This window comes from Spermophilus citellus (genome assembly GCF_964194105.1).
Source record: "Spermophilus citellus genome assembly, chromosome: 4".
NCBI lineage: Eukaryota > Metazoa > Chordata > Mammalia > Rodentia > Sciuridae > Spermophilus > Spermophilus citellus.
In genome coordinates, this window is record NC_138185.1 from 111,482,148 (window position 1) to 111,504,241 (window position 22,094).

The following is a 22,094-nucleotide window of genomic DNA, read 5'->3' on the forward strand; positions in this document are numbered from 1 at the left end:
GGGCAAGAGGGTGGGGCCCACTCCCCTTGATGCCCACCTCCCCACTGACACCCACCTTCTCGTAGCCTCAGCCCTGCGCACGCCCATCTCCATCACCAGCTCCTATGCCACACCCTTTGCCATGATGAGCCACCACGAGATGAACGGCTCCCTCACCAGCCCAAGCGCCTACGCTGGCCTCCACAACATCCCGCCCCAGATGAGCGCCGCCGCCGCCGCTGCAGCTGCTGCCTATGGCCGATCGCCAATGGTGAGCTTTGGAGCTGTACGTAGACCTTTTGGCTCCTTTTTTGGGGACTGGGCAGGGAGTAGAGAGCTGGTGGAGGTTGCAGTGGTGCTCCCTGCATGCTAAAGGGAAACAGGGGTCTGGAAATCATACAGCTGCCCTAAGGAGAACGTTTATGGGAAAGAGCTGTGAGGGTCCACTGTGGGGTTGGCCTGGGTTTGGCTCCATCCCCATTGCCCGTCGTGTAACCTCCCCCAGGGCAGCCTTCCTGCAGGCATTGCTCCTGACCACTCTGGGACATGGGCTGACAGCTGCTTCCTGGGCTCAGGGCGGGATGGGAAATGACGTCTACCTGGCAGGTTTGGGAGGTGGAGCAGGTTGTTAACAGCTGTCATGATAGAGGATCAGTTAGGATCTGGGTTGGTGGAGAAAGGCCCCTTTTCGGGACAGTTCTGTCCTTACTTCGTATACCTAGGGTGGTCTCCTTTCCATCCTAGTAACAGGCTCACTGGGGCAGCAGGAGGGGCAGGGTCAGCTGGCTGTGCCTTGTGGCACTGGTTCAGAGGTCTGGACCGCACTGTCCTGGGCAAGGCACTTGGCCTTTCTAGCCGGCCTCCTGTGCTGTGCTGTGCTGATGCCCTGATCCTGAAGAGGCTGAGCTGAGTGGGCAGGGCCCAGTGGGTGGTAGGGGACAGAAGGGAGGGGCTGGGTGGTGGCATTACTAACGGCTGCCTTGCCTTTTCTTGCAGGTTGGTTTTGACCCTCACCCTCCCATGCGGGCCACAGGCCTGCCCTCGAGCCTCGCCTCCATTCCCGGAGGGAAACCGTAAGCTATGGCTATATTTCTTGCATGCCTCACAAGGCTGACAGGGGAGAGTACACAACCCCATCCTCCCGTCCCCTGAGCACACCAGCTTGCCGGGCTTTGTCTCCCCTTGGAAAGGTTTGGATCCCTCTAGAGGCATTTAGGCCCATGACCCTGGGAAACCACCAAGTGTGACCAGCCCCAACAGGAAACCAAGAGGTGCTGAGTACAGTCTCTGGCTCTGAGAGGGAAGGCGCACTTCTGACCAAAGCCATGGGGCTTCTGTGGGTCTTGGGGACCCCTTTGGGATCTACCTGCTGGAAGGGAAAGGCCACCAGCCTTGCTAGACTTATCCCTCCCTGTCTCCAGTGTTCCACCCCCCACAGGGCATACTTCCCCTTTGCCCCTCACCTCCATGGGCTGTTGGGAAATAAAAGGCTGAGTAGACATTAGAGATACTGCCCTAGGCTTTCCCAGAGCTCACCTCATCAAGGAGGATCTTGCAGCCCACTGAGAAGGCTCCCTCAGAATCCCAGAACAGCAGGTCATCCAGCTGTGGCTTGTGGCTCTGATGAATCCCTGAAGTTTGGTTTTGGAGGGGCAGGCAGATTCCCCTCCCTGCCACCACTGACTCCTAAAATAGGCGGCATTTAGCTGGATCCCACTAGGACCAGAATGTCAGGGGACTTTATAATTGTTGGGAAAGGGTGCCTGTGGGGCTTGTGATCCAATTTGGAATGAGAATATAAGTGAGAATAAAGTTCAAGGTTGGAAGGTGAAGCAGACCCACCCTGGTGGACCCACCTTCCGGTCACATAGGGTTCCTGGATTTAAAGATTTCAGGAGATAGGGCAGGACACCCAGTCAGGGGTGGTTCACACTGACTGGGATGGGACCTGGGAGGCAGAGATGGATGGCTAGAGTGAAGTTTCTTGCTTTTTCAGAGCCTACTCTTTCCATGTGAGCGCTGATGGGCAGATGCAGCCCGTGCCCTTCCCCCATGATGCTCTGGCAGGCCCTGGTATCCCAAGGCATGCCCGCCAGATCAACACACTCAGCCACGGGGAGGTGGTGTGTGCCGTGACCATCAGCAACCCCACACGGCACGTCTACACGGGTGGCAAGGGCTGCGTGAAGATCTGGGATATCAGCCAGCCAGGCAGTAAGAGCCCCATCTCCCAGCTGGACTGCCTGGTGAGCACTCTGGGGCTGCAGACGTCTCCAGCGGGAGTGGGAGAGCGGAGAAGCCTGGGCTAGAGGCGAGAGCCCCAGTCCTGGCCTGGCTCAGCCCTGGATTGGCTGAGCAGCTCTGGGCCCTCGTTCTGCCATTTGCAAGTGGAAATGATCCTGACCTCATGGAGTATTTGAAGGAGTGGGAGAGAATAATGGAATGGAAATTTGAAAACCCAGGGGCAGCCTAGTAGCTGCTATGTTTTAGGGGGTGCTGGGAGCTTAGGTGGTAAGGGGGCGAGGGGTCACTAGATGTCTTTCAAGGTGCCCAGGAAAGGAAGTGTGGACAATGCTTAGCCCTGCCCCTTCTCCCTCTAGAACAGGGACAACTACATTCGCTCCTGCAAGCTACTCCCTGATGGGCGCACACTCATTGTGGGTGGAGAGGCCAGCACACTCACCATCTGGGATCTGGCCTCACCCACACCCCGCATCAAGGCCGAGCTGACGTCCTCCGCTCCTGCCTGTTACGCTCTGGCCATTAGCCCTGATGCAAAAGTCTGCTTTTCCTGCTGCAGCGATGGGAACATTGCCGTCTGGGACCTGCACAACCAGACCCTAGTCAGGTGAGGTCACAGGAGGGAGCATCTGCCTCGTCCTGCGGGTTTTATACCCACCCAGCCTGGTGTGGCGTCCTGCTGTGGCCTTGCCCTGTCTGCGGAGTGGGGTAGCCAGGGCAGTTTGGATGAGAGTACCCTGGCAGAGAGACAGACTGGCCTGCGAGGGACAGGGGAGAGAGGGCTGCTTGGGCCTGGGAGATTGGAGGAGGCTATACAGAATTGGTGAAGCTGGAATCGACTTGGGAGGGACACAGCCAAGAGGATGGAAGAGGTCAGAGCAGAGAAACAGCCTCACTTGGTGGTGTGACGTGGGCCTCAGGAGCACTGCTGCTCAGCTCTGCAGTGATGACCTGTGCAGGTCACCTTACCCTGTGTTAACTGGGCACAGTGTAGGTTGCACTTCAGTGCAATGGCAGACAGCGGTGCCTGGCCTGGAGTTGGCTCTTGGTACCCACCAGCTGCCTGTATTCCTCATGGTTGTTTGGCACGTTTGTGGCCTCAGCCTGTATTCCACAAAGGTCAAGGAGAGTGGGTCAAGACAGCCCAAGACATGCAGAGTGCAAGCCCAGGAGCTGTGTCCTAGACAGGAGGCTTGCCTTCTCTCTGTGAAGCGCCTCACAGAATTCTCCAGGGCCTTTCTGCCTTCTTGGACTTTGGACCTCCAGTCCCACCACCTCCAGAGTAGGGTGGGCTCACTGAAGGACCCACCTGGAGGGAACCAATCTCAGGATCCTGTGCCAGGTCCTCTGGCTGCCTCTCTTTTACAGGGGACCTGGCCCTGGGCAAGGCCTCTGAGTGAGATGGGGGCCCTGTCCAGCTTGGCTTCTGGCTCACCAAGGGATCATGCCACGTGTTGCAGCCCCTTTGAGCCTCAGTTTCCTCCTCTGCTGGCTCACAGGAAGAACTGGCTGACTCCCTGGATGGCCACCAGTCAGGGATTGCCTGGGGCTCATGCTTCCTCCCTGCTTGGCTTTCATAGGCAGTTCCAGGGCCATACAGACGGGGCCAGCTGCATAGACATCTCCCACGATGGCACCAAGCTATGGACTGGGGGCCTGGACAACACCGTGCGCTCCTGGGATCTGCGGGAGGGCCGGCAGCTGCAGCAGCATGACTTCACCTCCCAGGTGTGCAGCCAGGCTCCTCTCCTCCCACAGAGCTCCCTTTCCCTCCAGGGCCCCGGTGCCTGGCTCAGGGGGCAAAGGACCCTCACAGGGTCACCATTGCCAAGGGACTTGGGACCACCCTGGGCCATGTGGGAAGGTTTTCTGAAGGAAACAGCAATGAAACAGAGTGGACAAGACCCTGGACCTAGACACACCTGACCCGCCTGGGGATTCGGCTCCCAGCTCCACTCCTGTTAAGCACTCTGACCCCGGTTTCCTCATTCATGGGGTACAAAAAATAGTCGTTCCCTGTAAGGCCTAGTGCGACTCCTGGCATGCTCCTTAAAGCCAGGGCCACCAGCCTGGCTCATAGACAGCATCGTAAGTGCCAGGCATTGCTGTTTGTTGTTATTTTATTACTTGTTTTAATATTTTGACCCTGAATATTTAGTACTTTAACGTTTTATTTATTCATGTTTATCTTAAGGAGAGACCAAAGTCTCAGGGGCAGAGGATGTCCTTGGACATGAAGTGTCTGTGCTCCTCTGAGTTTGAACCCAGGTTCCACTGCCTCCTCTCTAAACCTGGCTTTTTTATCTTTAGATAAAATGACATCCCATCCCCTTGGGTCAGTGGGCAGGTGGTCATTTGGCTTGGTCTGTGAATGGCCGGGGGTGGGTGGGGAGCCTGGCCCTGGGTACCTGAGCAGGGCCTTGGGGAACTGCCCCCTCCTTGGAGGGAGAGGGTGCTGACCTGTGTATGCCCCTGCAGATCTTCTCACTAGGTTACTGCCCCACTGGGGAGTGGCTGGCTGTGGGCATGGAGAGCAGCAACGTGGAGGTGTTGCATCACACCAAGCCCGACAAGTACCAGCTGCACCTGCACGAGAGCTGCGTGCTGTCCCTCAAGTTTGCCTACTGTGGTGAGCCTGGGTCCCGGCCTGACAGGGCTTGGGGGAGGGCTGGCATCCTGGCCCAGCCATGTGTGGTCCAGAACTTACAGAAAGAGCTCAGCCCGGGTTGGTGTCCCTTCAACACCCTTTGGGGATCTTGTCCTCCATCCTGTTCCTCAGAGGCACTGAGCTCTCAGGATAAGGCCTGGGACAAAGGAATAGACATGAAGCAGTCCAGGTAGCTCCTCCCGGTGGCCAGTGGCTACGGCCATAGGCTTGCCGTCTGGTAGCCCGTCCCCCCACCCACACACACACACACAAGCCATCAGACCAAGGGCACACCTCACCTGCTCTAAACCTCAATGAGGTTCTCTGAGGCAGAAGAGAGCATGGTGCCTGCCACATAGCTTTGGGGGGAGCATTAGTGTATTAGTGTGGATCCGTGGTCACGTGCCCACCTGGAGGAGGTCGTCTGGGTCTCCAGTTGGTTGGGGCTTTGCTCCTTCCAATACTTTCTGCCACCTTCCAGTAGTAAATTTAGGAGGGCCAGTTGGCCTTAGTGCTTTCAATGGAGAAATGTAAAAATTACAGTTACCCTCAAATCCTACCTTTTCCTGTCCATCCCAGCCCCCTATTCCTGCAGGTGGCAGAGAGAGATGTTCTTTGGGTTTCCATGTGTTCATTTGCAAAATGCTACTCCTGAGTAGAGAGTCACACTAAGCCCTGGTTAGCGGTCCTTGGGGTGTTTCCATGGTAGCCAGCCATGTTGGGGCAGCTCTTGCTTTAGAGGGCAGCAAGCCATACCCTAACTATTCCTTTGGCTCCCCCCTGCAGGCAAGTGGTTCGTGAGCACGGGAAAAGATAACCTTCTCAATGCCTGGAGGACACCTTACGGAGCCAGCATCTTCCAGGTATGCCCACCTACACGTCCTCTCCATCTGACCTGAGTCAGGATCCACTACCACTGTGCCACTGTGCGGGAGGCAGAACAGGAAGAGCATGGAGCTAGGAGTAGACCTTCCTGGTCCTTTTCCTGCTCCTACCTGATAGGCACCCAGATTGGGTTTTGCAGAGGAAAAGGCTTAGGGACCACAGGGGACACATATTTTGTTGCTAATGGCTTCTGACTCCTGAAGATGAGGGCTTCTAAGCAGAGGGCTCTTTGGGATCTAGAGCTTCCTCACCAAGCCACTCACTTCCTGACCCCAGGCTGAAATGTCTGGTATCCCATGTGTCACACATGTCCCTTTCGGAGTCTCTAGTTAAATTGAGTGCTTCAAAGTCTGGGTACCAGTCCTTCTCTTGGCCTGTGGGGCTGAGGGTCTGGCAGGCTGACGTCTGCTCCAGCTCAGAAAGTCTCAGAGGGAGCATCCCGTCTGAACTCTGAAGAGGCGCTCACCTGTTTCCATCCTTAGAACATATTCTGAAAGTCCCGTGGGAGCTGTTAATCAGCTTTTCCTAGTGGCAAGGCGGGTGGGAGGCCTCCTAGCTGCACACGCCTCCGACCCACCCTCTGCTGGGCTGGGGTGGGAGCTGAGACAGTGCAGCGGGGCGATTTCATGCAGAGAGCGTTGAAATGGTCTGAAGGGCTCCAAATGAATTCCTGTCTTTTTTTCTCCCCACACCCCACGCCTTCCTGCTTCTCCTCGTCTCCCTCCTCCAGTCTAAAGAATCCTCGTCTGTCTTGAGTTGTGACATTTCAGCGGATGACAAATATATTGTAACAGGCTCTGGTGACAAGAAGGCCACAGTTTATGAGGTCATCTACTAAACAAGGACTCTAACAGGGCTGTCCAACTCTGGGAGAAACCATCTCGGCTCTGACAGGGAGACCCCAGTCGAGGCCCCTGAGGATGGCGGAGGAGGGGCCGTGAGCAGCGGCGCTCCGGGCTGTGCTCCAGCGGGCTGAGAGGGCACGTGCCCGCCATGGCCCGGACTCCTGGGCATGGATTGATGTGTCTCACAGACTCGGATGGATTCTCTTCTCCTCCTCCCCCTTAACAATGCTGGCAGATGCTACAAATAGATTTATTTGGAGGCTTGTGGCTCCAGTTCCCCACAGACACCCTCATGAATCTCTGTCTCTTCCTCCCCATTCTTTTGACCTGTCCCCTCTCTGCTTGGGTGGGGGACAATGGAGTGGACCACATTGTTGTGCTGGGGAGGGGGATCTCGTTCCTGATTGTGCAGTGCACAAGATTTGTGAAAACTGTAAATAACAGACTCCTGTGGTGGACTGGTCAGTGGGGGAGGAAGCCCCTGCCCAGTGGGAGCTCGCCGTGTATTTCGCCTGCTGTATTTGTGATCCACTCGTGGTGGTGGCTTTTTGTTTTTGTTTTTGTTTGTTTTTTAAACAGAAGTTCCCATCAGGGAAAGGGACAGGGAGGGAGTAACAGGAAGAAGGGGTTGGAATAGGGAGGAGAGTCCTGGGATCGGGGAAGGACCTGTAGCGGCCAAGCAGACTGGCCACGGGGCACCTAACACCAGGTGAACACGCCTCATGAGGGTTTGGCACCCTAGGCAAGCCTTGAGGGAGTGCCAGATGGACAGACGGACTGAAGGACAGTGCTGAGACCTGGCCGACCTGGGTTGATGTCCATAGGGGACAGCTGGGTTTCCTCCGCTCTGTCTGCCTCTTGCCCTGTCTCGAGTCTCCCTCTCTCTCAGGCCCCTGTCTCCATCTTTCTCTCCTTCTCCTCTTTCTCTTTGGTGCACACTGGGTCATTGTGATGAGAAATGGAGGTTCAGAGGAACTCCCTCTCCAGCCTTTCTTAATCTTCCGGATGGATGGATGGACACAGCCTGGAAATGACACCACGGTCGAGGGAAGCATAGCAACTCAGCTCAGGGAGCTACCAGAGAAAAACAGCAATGGATGTGGGTGCTTTTTTTTTTTTTTTTAATTTGAATAAAAAGAATTAGAAGTGATGTCCTTTTATAAAATGGCTTCTCCCCCTTCCTGCCTTCAGCCCCTTCCTCTCTCCCTAGAGGGGACAAGCAGATTAACCTACAGGGTTATAAAGTCTGAGCCGGTGACTTGCCCTCTTCCCTTCCTGGGCAGGGCAGAGAGGGCCGGGGGCAGGGAGACGTCCTGGTGCACTGTGGTGATTCCTAACAACTCTCAGTCTCTTGTGGCCCACACAGGCTCCAGGTAGAATATGGTCTCCTGCGGTTGGTTGCCAAGCTTTGGTACCAAATGTTCTGAGGTATTAGGATGTTGGGTTTTGGTCTTTTTTTTTTTTTCCTTTAAAAAAAAAGAAGAAGCTAAAGGCAGTGTGAGTCCTGGGGGTGGGCTCTCCATGGATGTAGCATATGGAAGATAATTTTTATACTGCATTTTTATGGATTATTTTATAATGTGTGAGTTGGTCTGGTGAGGAGGAGGAGGAGGGGCTTCTGTGAAAACCGCCCATCTTCAGGTGCTCCTGCGGCTGAGCAGCTTCCGGATGTGACGTGGAGGGAGCCGGCACAGCACCCTGTATCTGTCTGAGATGGGGACGTGGGGCGTCTGGAGTCTCTGTCTCTCTCCCTGAGTCTCAGATGTTCATCTGCCACCTCTTGTTAAGGCTCTAGCCCGGAGGGAGGGTGAGGGTAGAAGAAAGTTATTCCTGAAGGAAAAAAAAAGAAAATGAAAAGTCATTGTAATGAGCTGTTTTTATATTTTTAAAAGTTACTATTTAAAGGTTGGTTTGATTGTTGCGTTTTAATTGCCTTTCCCCCAGCGTGCCAGTCATTCCCAAGGAGAGCTGGGCCACCGTCGGCCTCAAACTCCTTGACCAGGGGCAGCTTCCCTGGTCAAGCCACACATCCGTAAACACGAGCTTTTCTCATTTTAAGGGACTTTTTCTCCCCCACCCCCAAGGTGGGGGTCCCAGCCTATGTCACTTCCCCACCTAAGGCAGCAGCAGGGTGGGAGCTGGGATTGCATCTGCCCAGATAGGTGGGACAGTGCCCTGTAGGGAAGGCAGGCCACAGGGTGACATTAAAGAACTGACTGTCCAAAGATTAAACAAAGATTAGTGAACTTCAAATGAAACTTTAGTGTCTGTGAACATTCAGACCTGAAAACCTGAACTGTTCTTTTTAAATCTTAACATGTTTAAACGTTAACAGGGAGACACTCAGTCTGATCACAGGTGTGTCTTGAGTGGTGAAGGAAGGATCCTCAGAAGGGGCAGGCCAAGAAAGGCAGGTCAGTGTCCCCAGGGAGATAGGGCCAGATGGTAGGGCCAAGCACACTGGAGCCCATAGAAGTCCTAGGATCAATTCCTGGGTGCTTGGACTTCAGGCAGCATCTGGTAGAACCGGGGACTCCAGCTCCTTAATTTCTCCTTATAAATCAGCACAAACAATTGCCGGCTGTTTCATGGAAGAAAGGAAATAATTTTTTTTTAAAAAAGAAGTGATCTCAGAATGAAACATAGTCTTTATGCAACAACTAGAAAGGACAGCTGCCCTCTGGGCTTACAGAAGGTAGTCAGAGAGGGTTCAGCCTTACCCCATGGAGGGGTTGCAGTCTCCCCTTCACCTCAGTCCTGACGGTTGCCCCATCTTGAGGAAACCTGGTCCCTCTGCACCGCCCCCTTCTATGTCCAGTTCCACTTTGCTGCAGTCAGGATAAGATTGGAGATAGGACTTCCAGGCCCAGGTGGGTGGAAGAGGAAATATCTTAGTAAATGCACAACCTCCAGGTTGGTCCCAGGAGAGAAGGCCAGCATTACTCCCATTTCCTAGAAGAGGAGACAGCCTCTGAAAGGCTGCTCTATCAAGATTTCCTGGGCCTGGTCAAGGATGGAAAGACAACTGAGACTTGATTGTTGCCATAGAAGCGCAGTTTGTGGGGAGGGGCCATGCAGGGCACAGAGCCTCCAGCAGACATTCCAAGTGTCATCTGTGTCAGCCATAATGCAAGCACCCAGCCTCACCTGAACTGATGCTCACACTGCGAGGGCTCCCTCCCTCTGCTTCATCTCCCCCACCATGGCTGTGCCATGCCCTCTGGCACACCTTGCAGTTGATCCCTGTGCACGTGGAAGTCTGCTAAGTGCTTGTCTAATCTGTGAGGAGGGACCCACCCCTAAGGAAGGCAGCTTAATCCACTCAGGTCTCACCACCACCACCACCACATTTATCAGGTGGAGGAGGCCTGATACCATCCTTCCAGTCTTTTCATAATCACCCCTAACTGCATTTGCTCTCTGAAAAAATCCAGACTTGCATCAGTCAGCATCTGCAGCATTTCCCTGCACCTGTTTGCTTGTCTTGTCTTCCCAGCTCCACTAGTTCCCTGGAGGGCAGCACACAGGCATCATCTGCCCAGGGCAGTGCTAGCAAACGTACAAGCTAGCTCTACCAGATCCAGAATTAGCCTTCTGAGTAACAGCCTGGGAGTGCCGTCAGTGATTAACGTCTGCAGTTCTGTCAGTTCTATTGTGTGGCTTTTCCCAAAGCAAGATATGTTAAAAAAAAAAAAAAAAAAAAAGAAAAGAAAAGAAAAAGCAATCGGGAGCCGCACACTGTGAGCAAATGAGGCAGGTAGAAGCAGGAGGATCACAAGTTCAAGGCCAGCCTGCACAATTTAGCCAGACCCTGGTCTCAAAAAAAAAAAAAAAAAAAAAAAAAAAGGACTGGGATATAGCTCAGAGCTAGAGTACCCCTGGATTCAGTACCAGAAAAAAATTAAAAAAAAAAAAAATAGAATGGGGACAGGGCTGTCAAGAGGACTTAATGGCTTTCATTCCCATCCAGTTATGTACAAGTATCTAGGTCGTTCCTGGCCACTTCTGAGGTCGGGAGATCTGGATGCTGGAGCTAGGAGCTCCCTAGCAAGACTGTTGCATGCTGTAAAGCAGCAACTGAATATTCCAAGATGATTTATTTCAAAGACACGGTGTTTGAAGTGAGCATAGTTTTTAAATACAAAGTATAATAGAATTAAACTTTATTAGACACCATTTGATTTTGTGGGTGTGTGAGTGTGATAACAATATAAAATACATTCTATATCTGTGAAGCATTTTAAAACATTACACCAAAATTGGATCTTTGGAATTCAAGGGGACATCTTATACAGAGTTCCTGATTTTCTAAGTGAGGCATTCAAGTCCCAGAAAGAACAAGTCACTTACCATGAATCACAAAGCCCAAGCCAAGATTGTGGCTCAGCACTCCACCTCCCAATCCCCTCACACACTTCTCAGGAAGGACAGGAAGCTAGGAGGGAGGTGCCCAGTGGACAGTGACTGGAGGATTTATATCAGGGAAGAGTCTCCAACAGGACTGGCGAGGAACGTCCTCATGGAAGAAAGATGGCCCCAAACAGTGATGGAAACTAGCGTTCTACCTCAAGCACCTCTCAGAACTCCCATTCACCCATCTTGTCTATTCTCCCATCACCCATCCTTCCACCCATCCTGAGCCTGTTCACTCATCCATCCAATCAATGTTTATGTCGTGAGAATCTAACATGTGCCAGGCATGGTTCTACTTTCTAAGATGCAAAGATCAATAAGAAAACCTCTGCACTCAGAGCTCTCAGGTGCCTGGGGGTTACAGTCAGGAACAGACAATTAGCACTCCATGAGGGCTGCAAAGACGCAGACCTGGGCATAGGGGGGCAGAGCAAGGGCTCCTGAAAGGAGTGATAGATGGCTAAACCGAGGCCTCCAGAATCCAGGTGGAATGCTAAAGGAGGTGGGGAGGAACGTTCCAGGGAGAAGGGGCAGTACATGCCAGAACGGGGGTGGGAAGCCGCATCTTCATACCATGCCTGACCCAACCCCATCTAGCTCTTCTCCCCTGCTCTTGTTCCAGTCCAGCTTTCTCAGGTTCAAGTTCTTGGAGCCTCTCCCCTGACAGTCTCCTCCAGGCCAGAAGCCCGGCTAGGCCCCAGGCGGAGCAGGCTGGTGAAACAGGAGAAGGGACCCAAACCCCAGGCAGGGACCAGGATTCCAGCCTGAGCCAAGAGAGGCAGAACAGGGGCAGGAGATGGAGGGCTCGGCAGTGCAGGGGCCGAGGATGCTTGCATGGTTCCCAGGGCTCCTACATCCCAGCATGACTGGCATTAGAAGCCCTGGGGCTCTCTACACTGGATGAGTAGGCAGGGGTGGCCCCCTGTTCTCTCCACCACACACGCACACACACTTTAAATCTGTGCCTCCTCATTCCCCCATTGGAGCCCCTCACTGGTTCTCAGCACAGCACCATGTCTAAGCTTATCACCAGGCCTGGACACATCTCTTGCTTTACTTCACATATCAGTCCAACGCCACTTCTGATGTTCATTTTAGGTCTAGAATGTGCTTCTCTTTCAGCTGGGAATACCTTGCATCCTTGTTTGAACTGCTGCTCATTTTCAGGACTCAGCTGCAATGTCACTCTCTAGGAAAGCTTCCCAGATTCTCCCCTCCCATGTCCCTTTGTGCTCTCAGAGCATCCTGTGCCAACTGTATGTAGCACACACCAAGCAGGTTAGTCACAGCTCTTAGTTTAATGATATTCTGTTTTCTGATGCTCTCTAGACCCTCCTGCCAAGACTCATCACATAGTAGATGCTCAAGAAATGCTAGCTGAATCAGTGGGTGTGTGATGAAGATAAGAGCCAATGATTCTAGAGTGCTTAGTATGTATCGGAGCTCCATAAATGTTGTCTCATCTCCCTCACAACTGTCCTGTGAGATCTTTGCCATTACTAGACTCACAGATGAGGGAGTGAGCTTCTATTGCCTGAGGTCACATCCATTGTAGGGCTTGGGTGACATTGCTGCTGGCTGGCTTGATGGTGTGGATGGATACAAGGATGAAAGGATCGGTGAGGCGGGTGGTGGGAGGATGGATGGAAGACTGGCTGCCTCAGGATGATTGGCTCATAAGCTCAGAAAAAACTGACCCCATAGGTGGAGGAGATCATCCACGTTCTTGAGGTAAGAGCCGGAGAGACAGAAGCCCCTGTCTAAATCAGGCCTTATCCGGGTCCTCAGGACACTTCTGTCAGCGCCCAGAAGCTCCCCAGTGTGCTCACTGAATCCACTCCCCTCCCAGACAATTCAGACAAGGCAGGACTGATGGCTTAGAAGTGGAACTTTTGGAATCCAGAGTCTACTGAAACCCGATGACAGTGAGGGTGGGACTGTACCCTTGTCCCTCTTGTGTTTGGTGACAATAGGTTATTAGACTTGAAAAGACCAGGTCTGGAATTTCCAATTCTGGTAATAAAATAGCAAACTCAGAAGGATTCCCTTTATGTGAACACAGACATGCTGGATTTGAATTAGAATTAAACAATTTTACTAGGCTACCTGAAAGAAGGAGGGAGGACCCTCTAATGTGATAAGGTCTTTAAAGGTAGAGTTGGGTATTCCTGAGCTCAGTACAGTACCTAAAACCAACACAAAGCACAACCCGACAGACTGGCAAGGAGGAGTGTTTAACATATCCAGAAGAGGAACTAGTAGATCATCTGTGAGAGAAAAACTTAGGGCTGTAACAGATATGAACAGCATAATTAACAAACGAGAGACATAGAACCCTACAACCAACTTTTGGAGAGAAGAAATTATTTTCTAGAACAGTTGGAAGACTTAGTTCCACCAATCAAAGGCATCAGGGAAAGCATTTTACAAAAGTCAACAACCATTCCTGACTTTTCTTAAAATATCAAAGTAAGAATAAAAGAAAAAAATTTGAAGGGGGCAGTGCACTGGGGATCAAACCCAGGCAGGGCCTTGTGCATGTTATGCAAGGGCTCTACCACTGAGCCACATCAAGAGCCTCCAAAGAATAGATTGCTATACTGGACCTGCAGCCAAATAATAGATAATGGTAAAGTTTGGGAAGCATCATTTAATCAGAAAAAAAAGATTATTCATTATATAGTGAAATAAACTAGACACAAAGGTAAGTATCACGTTTTGCCTTGTGGGATCTAAGGTGGGAAAAAGACATGAAAGTATCAGGGAGACTATTAGAGAAGAAGAAAGAGATGGGGGGCAAGAGAAGGTATTGGGGATGGATATGATCAAAGTATGGTTTTGCAAGTACAAATGTGCCACAGTGAACCCCATTATTCAGTATAACTGAAATATACTAAAACAGGGGACAAACAATTTAACTAGGCACGGTGGCACACACCTGTAATCCCAGGAACTTGGGAGGCTAAAGCAGGAGGATCACAATGTAGACACTATTTCAAAATAAAAAAAAGGGGCTGGGAATGTAGCTCAGAGGTAGAACACTTGCCTAGCATGCCCAAAGCCCTGGGTTCCATCCCCAGCACCACAAAAAAGAGCACTAATGACTCAATTTAACTCAGGCAATATATATAACTCTGGATAATGCATTTTCCAAGGTTTTAGAAACTACATTTGTTTTCTCTGTAACTAATCCATCATTTGGAAATAAAAGCTTGCCTCACAATATATGTCAGAATACTTTTAAAAAGAATATTCATTATTAGCGCCTTTATTCAATATTGTACTGGAGGTTCTAGCCAATGCAATAAGACAAAAATAAATAAACATGAAATGATTGAAATGAGAGAAACAAAGTAATTATTTTCAGATGATATGTCTGTTTACACAGACAATATATAAACAAATAAGAGAGTTTGGTTAGGTTGCTGGATTCAAGGCCAAATTTATTAATAGCATTCCTATTCGCAAGCAGTAATCAATTAGAAATACATTGTAAAGGCAAAATGCATTTATGCTAGCAATAAAAGCTAAACTGTGAATAATCTAAGTAAAGCTGCATACGATCTTTATGGAGAAAAACACAAAATTTTATTGAAGAAGATTTTTTTAAAAAAGACCTCTGTAGATAAAAGCTCTACCATAGTAATTGATGAGAAAATTCAAAATTTCACTTAAATGCTGTCACTCCCAGTAATTATAAATGCAGTATTAAACAAAATCCAAATAGCATATGTTCTTTGTAAGTTGATGCTAAAATACATATGAAGAGTAAGTGACCAAGCCTAGCAAATTTTGAAGAGAAATAGAAAAGAGGACTTGGCCTGCCAGATACTAGGACTTATGAAAAAGCAATGGTAAGTAGGAATTGTGATCTAGGTGCCCATATACACAAGTGGACCAATGAAATAGAATACAGAGTCCACAAAGAGACCCCAACGCAGAGGAGAACATGACTATCATAGCGATGGTGTCATGCATTGGAGAAAAACATGATTCTGCAGTCATTCCTGGAAGCTAGGCCATCTTTAGAATGGGAAAATTGATCACTAACTCACACAACGCACAAAAATAAATTCCAAGCCGAGTGCAGTGGTGCACCCCTGTAATCCCAGTGGCTCAGGAGGCAGAGGCAGGAGGATGGAGAGTTCAAAGCCATCCTCACCTACGGCGAGGTGCTTAGCAACTCAGTGAGACCCTGTCTCTAAAATAGGGCTGGGGATGTGGCTCAGTGGTGCAGTGGCCCAAAGTTTAGTCCCTGGCACCAAAATAAATAAATTAACTAATTAATTTTAAAAATAAATTCCAGAGGGATTAAAGTGTACTTAAGCTTTTAGGATAAAATATTGGAGAACAACCTCAGAACTCCAAGGAGTAAAAGGATTATTGAACAAGACACAGAAAGCAAAAAGTACAGTGAGAAAGAAAGATCAATTTGATTATATTAAAATTTTAAGCACCTGTACAACCAGTAACTTCCCAATCAGTACAGGAATGCCAACCACCCAAGAAGATAGAGACGGCTGGTTCACAGGGGAGGAAGCAGGAATGGCTAGTGAACATGTGAAAAGTCCCTTCTCTGCAGGGATCAGGGACATGCAAATCGCAAAAACAAAGATGGAACAACCCATTCCAATTGGATTGGCAAGTGTTTGAGTTTGACAGCAGGAAAATTCCGGGAGGACGAGAAGTACTAGTATTGTCTGATACTTTATGGGAACTTGAACTGGTTCAACTACTTTGTAGGACAACTTAGCAACAGCAAAGTGGAGGTGACAAAACCTTATGACCTGGTAACTCTACTTCCAGGAATGTACCCTGGAGAAGCTCTTCAGCAAGTACAGAAAGACATGTGTACAGAACTTTCATTTTTTTCTTGTTTGAGCAAAAATGAATGGAAACAACCTGTCCATTAATGGGGGGAATGGATATTTTAAATCTATGCATTTTCTAATATAACAAAATTGCTCATAGGCATTAAAATGCATAAGCCAGATCTTCATGTATCTACTTGGATAAGTCTCAAAAACAATGTTATGTGAAAAGAGCAAACTGCAAAGGAAATACATGATAGGATTCTGTTTAAGTGAAATATAAATCCACAAGATGAGTCTATATTTGAGCATGTATATACATATCAAGACATAAAAAGATGAATAGAATCAGCCCCCACACCACCAGAATAATAACAATTATCTGTGGGGAGAGAGAGAAAGGGAATGAGGGTTGGCAGGAGTTCAGCTCTACCTATCACATTTTGTTACTTATTTTTTTTTTTAACCTGAAAAGAATGTTTAAATGTTCACATTTTGGCAATTTGGTAGTTGTGGTGGTGTTGTGTTAGTTTCTATTCTTTTCAATATGTTTGAAATATTTCATAGTTTAAAAAAATAAGAAAATCAGAAAGATCAGAGCTCAATCAAGATGCACCCCTGCTGTGGTTTCTGGTGACTAAATGAGAGTGGGATGGAGGGGTGACATGGTCAGTGGCAGAAAGCAAAACCCCCAGCTCACTGAGTCCCCTGGACCACGTGTTTTGGTATCTCTCCTGTGTTCCATCTTCTCATCTATTAAGTGACGTTCAAAGGCTGGATGAGTCCTCCCTAGGTCCTCCAACAGCCTGCATGTTTTGTGATTCTAATGGTTTTTGGGAGTGTTCAGGGGTAGCTGTACCATGCACAAATGGATTGGAGGCAGAGGGTAAAGCGTGGTGAATCTTGATGTGCCAATCACCAGCTCCAACTCTTATCAGTGCAGAAATCTTGTGTTATTTTGCCCCACTCATTTCCACCTAGCCCCTACCACTGGAGTGTCATCCAGTAAATTCCAGTCATAGCACCAGTGAATCAGTAAATATTTTACCCAGTCCAAAAGGTAAGACCTATTTTTAAAATAAACCAAACTTTATAACAAATTAACCAAAATTTATAATACTAAATATCTAATCTACATTCAAAGTTCCTCTATTGTCTCATAATTTTAAAAAAGTTATTTGAGTTTGAATTGAAATAAGGACCAGGCATGGTGGTGCATGCCTATAATCCCAGCAGCTCAGGAAGCTGAGGCAGGGAGGATTGCAAGTTCAAAGCCAGCCTCAACAATTTAGCAAGGTCCCAAGCAACTTAGCAAGACCCTGTCTCTAAATAAAAAGAGGCTGGGGATGTAGTCAGTAATTAAGCACCCTGGGTTCAATCCCCAGTACCAAAAAAGAAAAAAGTAAATCCATACAGAGCAAGTATAATTGATGTGTCTTTTCAGTTCCTCTTCCTTCCAGCCCCTGCCTTCCACCCCCATACATAAATGTACTTTTATTTATCAAAGAAAAACAAATTATTTGTCCTTAGAGCTTCACACAGCCTGAATTTTGCTGATTGCTAAATTGTAGTTAGATCTTGAAGCTTGATTAGAGATCCAGGCTTGATTTTGGGGGTGGCAAGAATACTTCATAGATTGATTAGGAAACACACAGTGTCCCAGGAGAAGAGATCTCTGGGAGAGGGTCCTGAGGAGTTCCCAGGGAGAGAGGGGAACTTGACTCAGGACCAGTGTGGTCCTTGACCTGTTACAGGAGAGAACTGCAGCCTGTGTCCACAGAGGTACAGAGATTTACTTAGGAAAGCAAGGAGTACACATTCAGGGGAGAAGGAGGGCCATCTTGAGAGTGAGATGCACTGGGGCTTCCCAATTCCTAAGGAAACTTGACAAGGGGTGGATATGGGAAGGTATGTGGGGATAGCATCCATCTGGCCAGTGTATAGTTGTCTGGCCATTCTTTGTTGGCCATTATCTGATCAATAGGTAATGCTGGAAAGTCCCCTAAATTATAGATTTCTTAAAAAATGTATTTTTTATTAATTGGTGGGCTGATAAACAGTGCACAAGGCAGATTTACAGATTTCCCCCCAATTTGGCAATGACTGGCCTGGGGAAGACACTGGTATGGGGAGTGACAAGCCTGGAAAGGTGTGCAGAAGCTCAGGTTAAAATTCTATTTCTGCCAGGTACAGTGGTGCACACTGGTAATCTTGGGTGGCTGAGGCAGGAGGATTGCAAGTTCAAAGCCAGCCTCACCAACGTGGAGAAACCCTGTCTCAAAAAAAGGACAATGTTCTAATTGTGTCACTCCTTTTTCATGTATTTGCTCTAAAGAAAACCCTGCCCACCACCATTTGGTTACCTTGAAACACAGTTTGTATAGGAAATGCAGGATAAATGCTTGGCTTATTTGATATATTTGACGGTTTTAAAAAATAATAAATTAATTCCTCCATAGCTTCAAAAGTTGGCCAAAGAAGTTTCAAAAATACTATACATGTGTGGATTTAAACAGATTTGATGTGTTTCAGGCAGGTGGAGTTGTCCTCACTGCTTCTCAAATCATCCTCTTTGGGGAGCCTCACAGTGCCTCCTGAATCTTTTTGAGATTAGCCTTGGAAAGCCTCATTGCTTTCTGGCAGAAGATCATGCATCCTGGCTCATCATGTGAATGAATCTCTGTCCTGGATGACATACATTTAGTCATCTCTCCAAAAAATTTTGAAGCCTTTTAGTGGGAAGTGGAAATAGAGACCATAATATGGGTCCTAGGGGTGCTTCATGCTAATGGGATGGCCATGTTAGGGGGCCTTTCCAGTCACAAAGCTAAGAAACATATGTGTATTTATATATTTGTTAAAATCATGAGGACTACTGATGCTTCGACTATAGGGTTACAGATTTTTTAATTTAACCTATTGATCTTCTGTCTGTATCTCCTTTCAAGGTAGATTAAATTCTGAGTGATTTACATCTAACTGAAGATGAATTTCAAATCCTTCCCTTGTTACCCATTCACTGCCCGCCTCATTTCTTCAACAATCAATTGTGGGTTTCCTGAGGCAAGGATTAAGTTTGGTTCACGTCTGTATTCCTGGTTTCTACCAGTACCTGTCACATGACAGGCACTGGTATGTAGTTATTGAATGCCTGAAAGATGATGCTTTCAATGAAAAGTTTCCATTCCTTAAATAGAGAAGGGGAACAAATAGAATCTGAAAACTAGCTCAGAACTTTAAGCCAAGCCTATCCACCCGCTCAGTCATGCATTAATTCAATAATACAGACAAAGCACACCCGGCATTGGAGGGCAGGGACTTGAGATAAACTGTCCATGCTCTCACAGAAGACACTCTTTATTTTGGAAAACAAACTTCAACAATTATAAAATAATATTATTAGTAACTAATGGCCTGAACAACTTGCTACGGGGGTCCACAGCAGGGGTGTTAGGCAACATTTAGGTGGGTCAGGAGGGAAAGTACCCTCAAGGGCTTTGCAGAGGAGATCCCATTTGAGCTGGGCAATGAAGGAATGAATAGAAGTTGGGAGTTGGGAGGAGAGGCATTTTAGACATGCTCATCCCAGAGCTGACTGCTCCTCCGCATGCTGAGCCATATGAGAGGGGCCTGAAAGGTTTCTTGGTCCCTTGTGCTGGGGCTGGGGCTTCTCCTTAGAGAAACCTGAATGTCCCCCAGAGGGATGCAGGGGGGTAGACAAGCAGTGGAGAAAGGAAGGGAGGAGAGAGGGGACCCGCAGGCTTAGTTCACTTTGCTGAAGCTGCACAGAGGATTATTTTGCAAACTGCTGCCAATTGCTGTGCATGCACTATGTAGATGGGGTTTATTTGTCAACGAAAGCCATTTGCATTCTAGCTTGTTTGGGGACAAACTCCCTAGTCCCTTGGGAAGGCCCAAGGACAGATGTTACCCAAGCCTCTGCTACTTGACTCACCATCTTCTTTTTCTCAGGGTGAGGCACCTTCCTCAGTCCCTGCTGGCCCAGGCACAGGAGGCTTCTGAGCCCTTCCCCCAACTTGATCAAAGCCACCTGGGTCCACAGAGTCTAAAAACCACAGTCATTTGTAAATGATCCTTTAATGATATTTGCTGTGGTCTAGAACCCACCGGCCTATGACTGACTTAACAGTTTTTTCTTAAATAACTTTACCTTTGAAAGCAAATTAAATAGTTTAAAAGGAAAGTTTATATCATTATCCTAAATGGAAAAAAGAAACTAAGATTAAATTCATCTTAAATTTAAAAAGCTTGATTCTAAAAAATTCAACGCCAACTATTCTAACTAGCCATACCCCAAGTCCTTTTCATATCTTATGGGGGGAGGCCTGAGCTGGGGGAGAGTAGTAAAAAGGAGAGGTGACCCCGTGTTTGAGAGGGGCAAAGGACCCATCCGCACCCAGGTCAGACTTGCTGCTATACCTGATTGGAGTGAGTGAGTGAGGATTGGAGACAGAAAGACTCCTGCTCTGGGGAGCAGTGGAAAACCCTTCCTGTGCCCTGGATTGGGAAAGCCAGATCTATTTCAACACTGGGCTCTTTGTTACAGATGAGGAAACTGGGGCCTAGAGAGCACTGTGACTTGGAATGGAAGCTCCTTGGAGGCAGGATCCCCATCAACCTGGGCCCTCTGGGTCCCCAGAGCCAAGTGCATTTGCAGAAATGAAGGAGTGAATAACTACACAGACTCAAGTCAGGACTGACACCAAAGCCCAGGTTTCTTGACTACTGAGTGGCTTCACCTGGCAGACCTTCCCCCCACCCCCGCCCACTCTGTCACTCCTCCCCAGCTTCCTCTTTCAGTTCTTCTTGGGGAATTACAGAGATTATGCTTCTCAGGCAGGGTGGAGTGTTCTTGCATGAGTCTCATGCTTTCTATGGTATCTCCAGATGTCCCCAGCCAGTGACATCTCGGCCCCTAAGTGGCCTGACCTGTGATACATAGAGAAAGCATCAGCCCCCTCTTTCCCCGCTCCTTTGGCCTCAGCAGGCAGCAGCTCTGGGGCCACCTCTGCCACGTCAGCCCTGTCCATCCACCTGCCTGGGAGCCAAATGGGGGCAGCACAGAGTAGGTTCGATGGGTATGGACTGAGGTGCCCCCAATGGATGTTGGGGGGGGGCCTGAGCTGGGGGAGAATGGTGCCTGTCCCATGACCTCTGTTCTTAGGAACCACCCACCTCGTCATCACCTCTCTGCTCCCATCCATTCGCCATCTCTGCAGTCAACAAACATTCCTAAGATCCACTTAGTTCAGGCCCCAGACTTCAGAAATGAACAGGACCCAGCCCTGCCCCTGAGCTGCTGCCAGAGTTGCCCGGAACCCAGATGGTCCTAATATTCTATAGACAGTGCTCCCAGGTCACCAGCATGTGAGTATGGGAGCCCAAAGGAAGGGCAATTGCCAGGCCTAGGGGCCAGGAAGGGGTTTCCTGGAGGGGTGAGGTCTGAGCTGGGCTCTGAAGGACAGGGGGAGGAGGGAGGCCACAGAGCAGGGCAGCACTACAGTTTGCCCAGCCTGGAAGGAAGAAAAGAGGGAGCTCAAGGGAGAGCCAACCATGGAGGGCTCAGAAGTAACTGGGGGACAGGGGACCAAGGAGTCACTGATAGTTCGGCAGAGTGGACTCTTGGTGGGGTTTGAGTGTTAGGACACAAGTTCTACCTGTGGTATCAGATAGCACTAGGCAGGAAGAAGGGACAGTGGGCAGCAGCACCATGGACATTACCATGCCTGTGGCCTCAGCCCTGCACAGCTGGAAAAACGTACTGGGTGAGGGGTGGTGGAACCGCCAAGAGAAGAAGTCCTCAGCCTCTCCTTTACCTCCCTCACAGCCTGGCCCACAGGGACTTGGAAGACACCCTTCCAGGTAGGGAACAGCTGTAACTGCTGGGCCAAGCACAGGTGTCCTCTCTTAGAAATCCAAAGCTGGAATCCCATTGTGCCAGTATGCCTGTGTCACTGCAGCCCCAAGAGGCAGCTCTGGTCTCACCATCTCCACCTGATGGTAGCACTGATTGTAGCCATGGACTTCTGCCTCCACCCTCCCCCAGTCCCCCCTGGTCATGGTGACCAGTGTCCATCCAGGTCTGTGTCTGCTGACCAATGGCCTTTCCCCACTCCCTCCCTCTCCCCAGCATCCCTGCCCAAACCTAGTGCCCCTGCATTGCCACCACAGACCCTCCTGCCACCATCCTTGATTCATTCTGGGACCTGTCATCCTGGCCCCTCCAGCTTCTTGCAGTCCAGAGTGGCCCCA

General features: G+C 49.3%; 1 protein-coding gene across 13 annotated transcripts in view; it reads left to right on the forward strand.

Moving 5' to 3' along the window:
• The window catches only part of TLE3 (TLE family member 3, transcriptional corepressor), a 48,166-nt gene extending 39,661 nt beyond the window's left edge, over positions 1–8,505 (forward strand). For 7 of the 13 annotated variants that reach the window (XM_081289670.1, XM_081289675.1, XM_081289680.1 and 4 more), the window contains 8 exons: positions 66–265; positions 976–1,052; positions 1,976–2,225; positions 2,580–2,827; positions 3,801–3,948; positions 4,699–4,849; positions 5,654–5,730; positions 6,483–8,505. In XM_081289670.1, the coding sequence (XP_081145796.1) occupies positions 66–265; positions 976–1,052; positions 1,976–2,225; positions 2,580–2,827; positions 3,801–3,948; positions 4,699–4,849; positions 5,654–5,730; positions 6,483–6,590 (1,259 nt within the window). In that variant the 3' untranslated portion in view covers positions 6,591–8,505. The remainder of the gene's footprint in view (positions 1–65; positions 266–975; positions 1,053–1,975; positions 2,226–2,579; positions 2,828–3,800; positions 3,949–4,698; positions 4,850–5,653; positions 5,731–6,482) is intronic. The other 6 variants (XM_081289677.1, XM_081289674.1, XM_081289678.1 and 3 more) reach the window with 1 other exon arrangement.
• Positions 8,506–22,094: the final 13,589 nt, after the last annotated feature.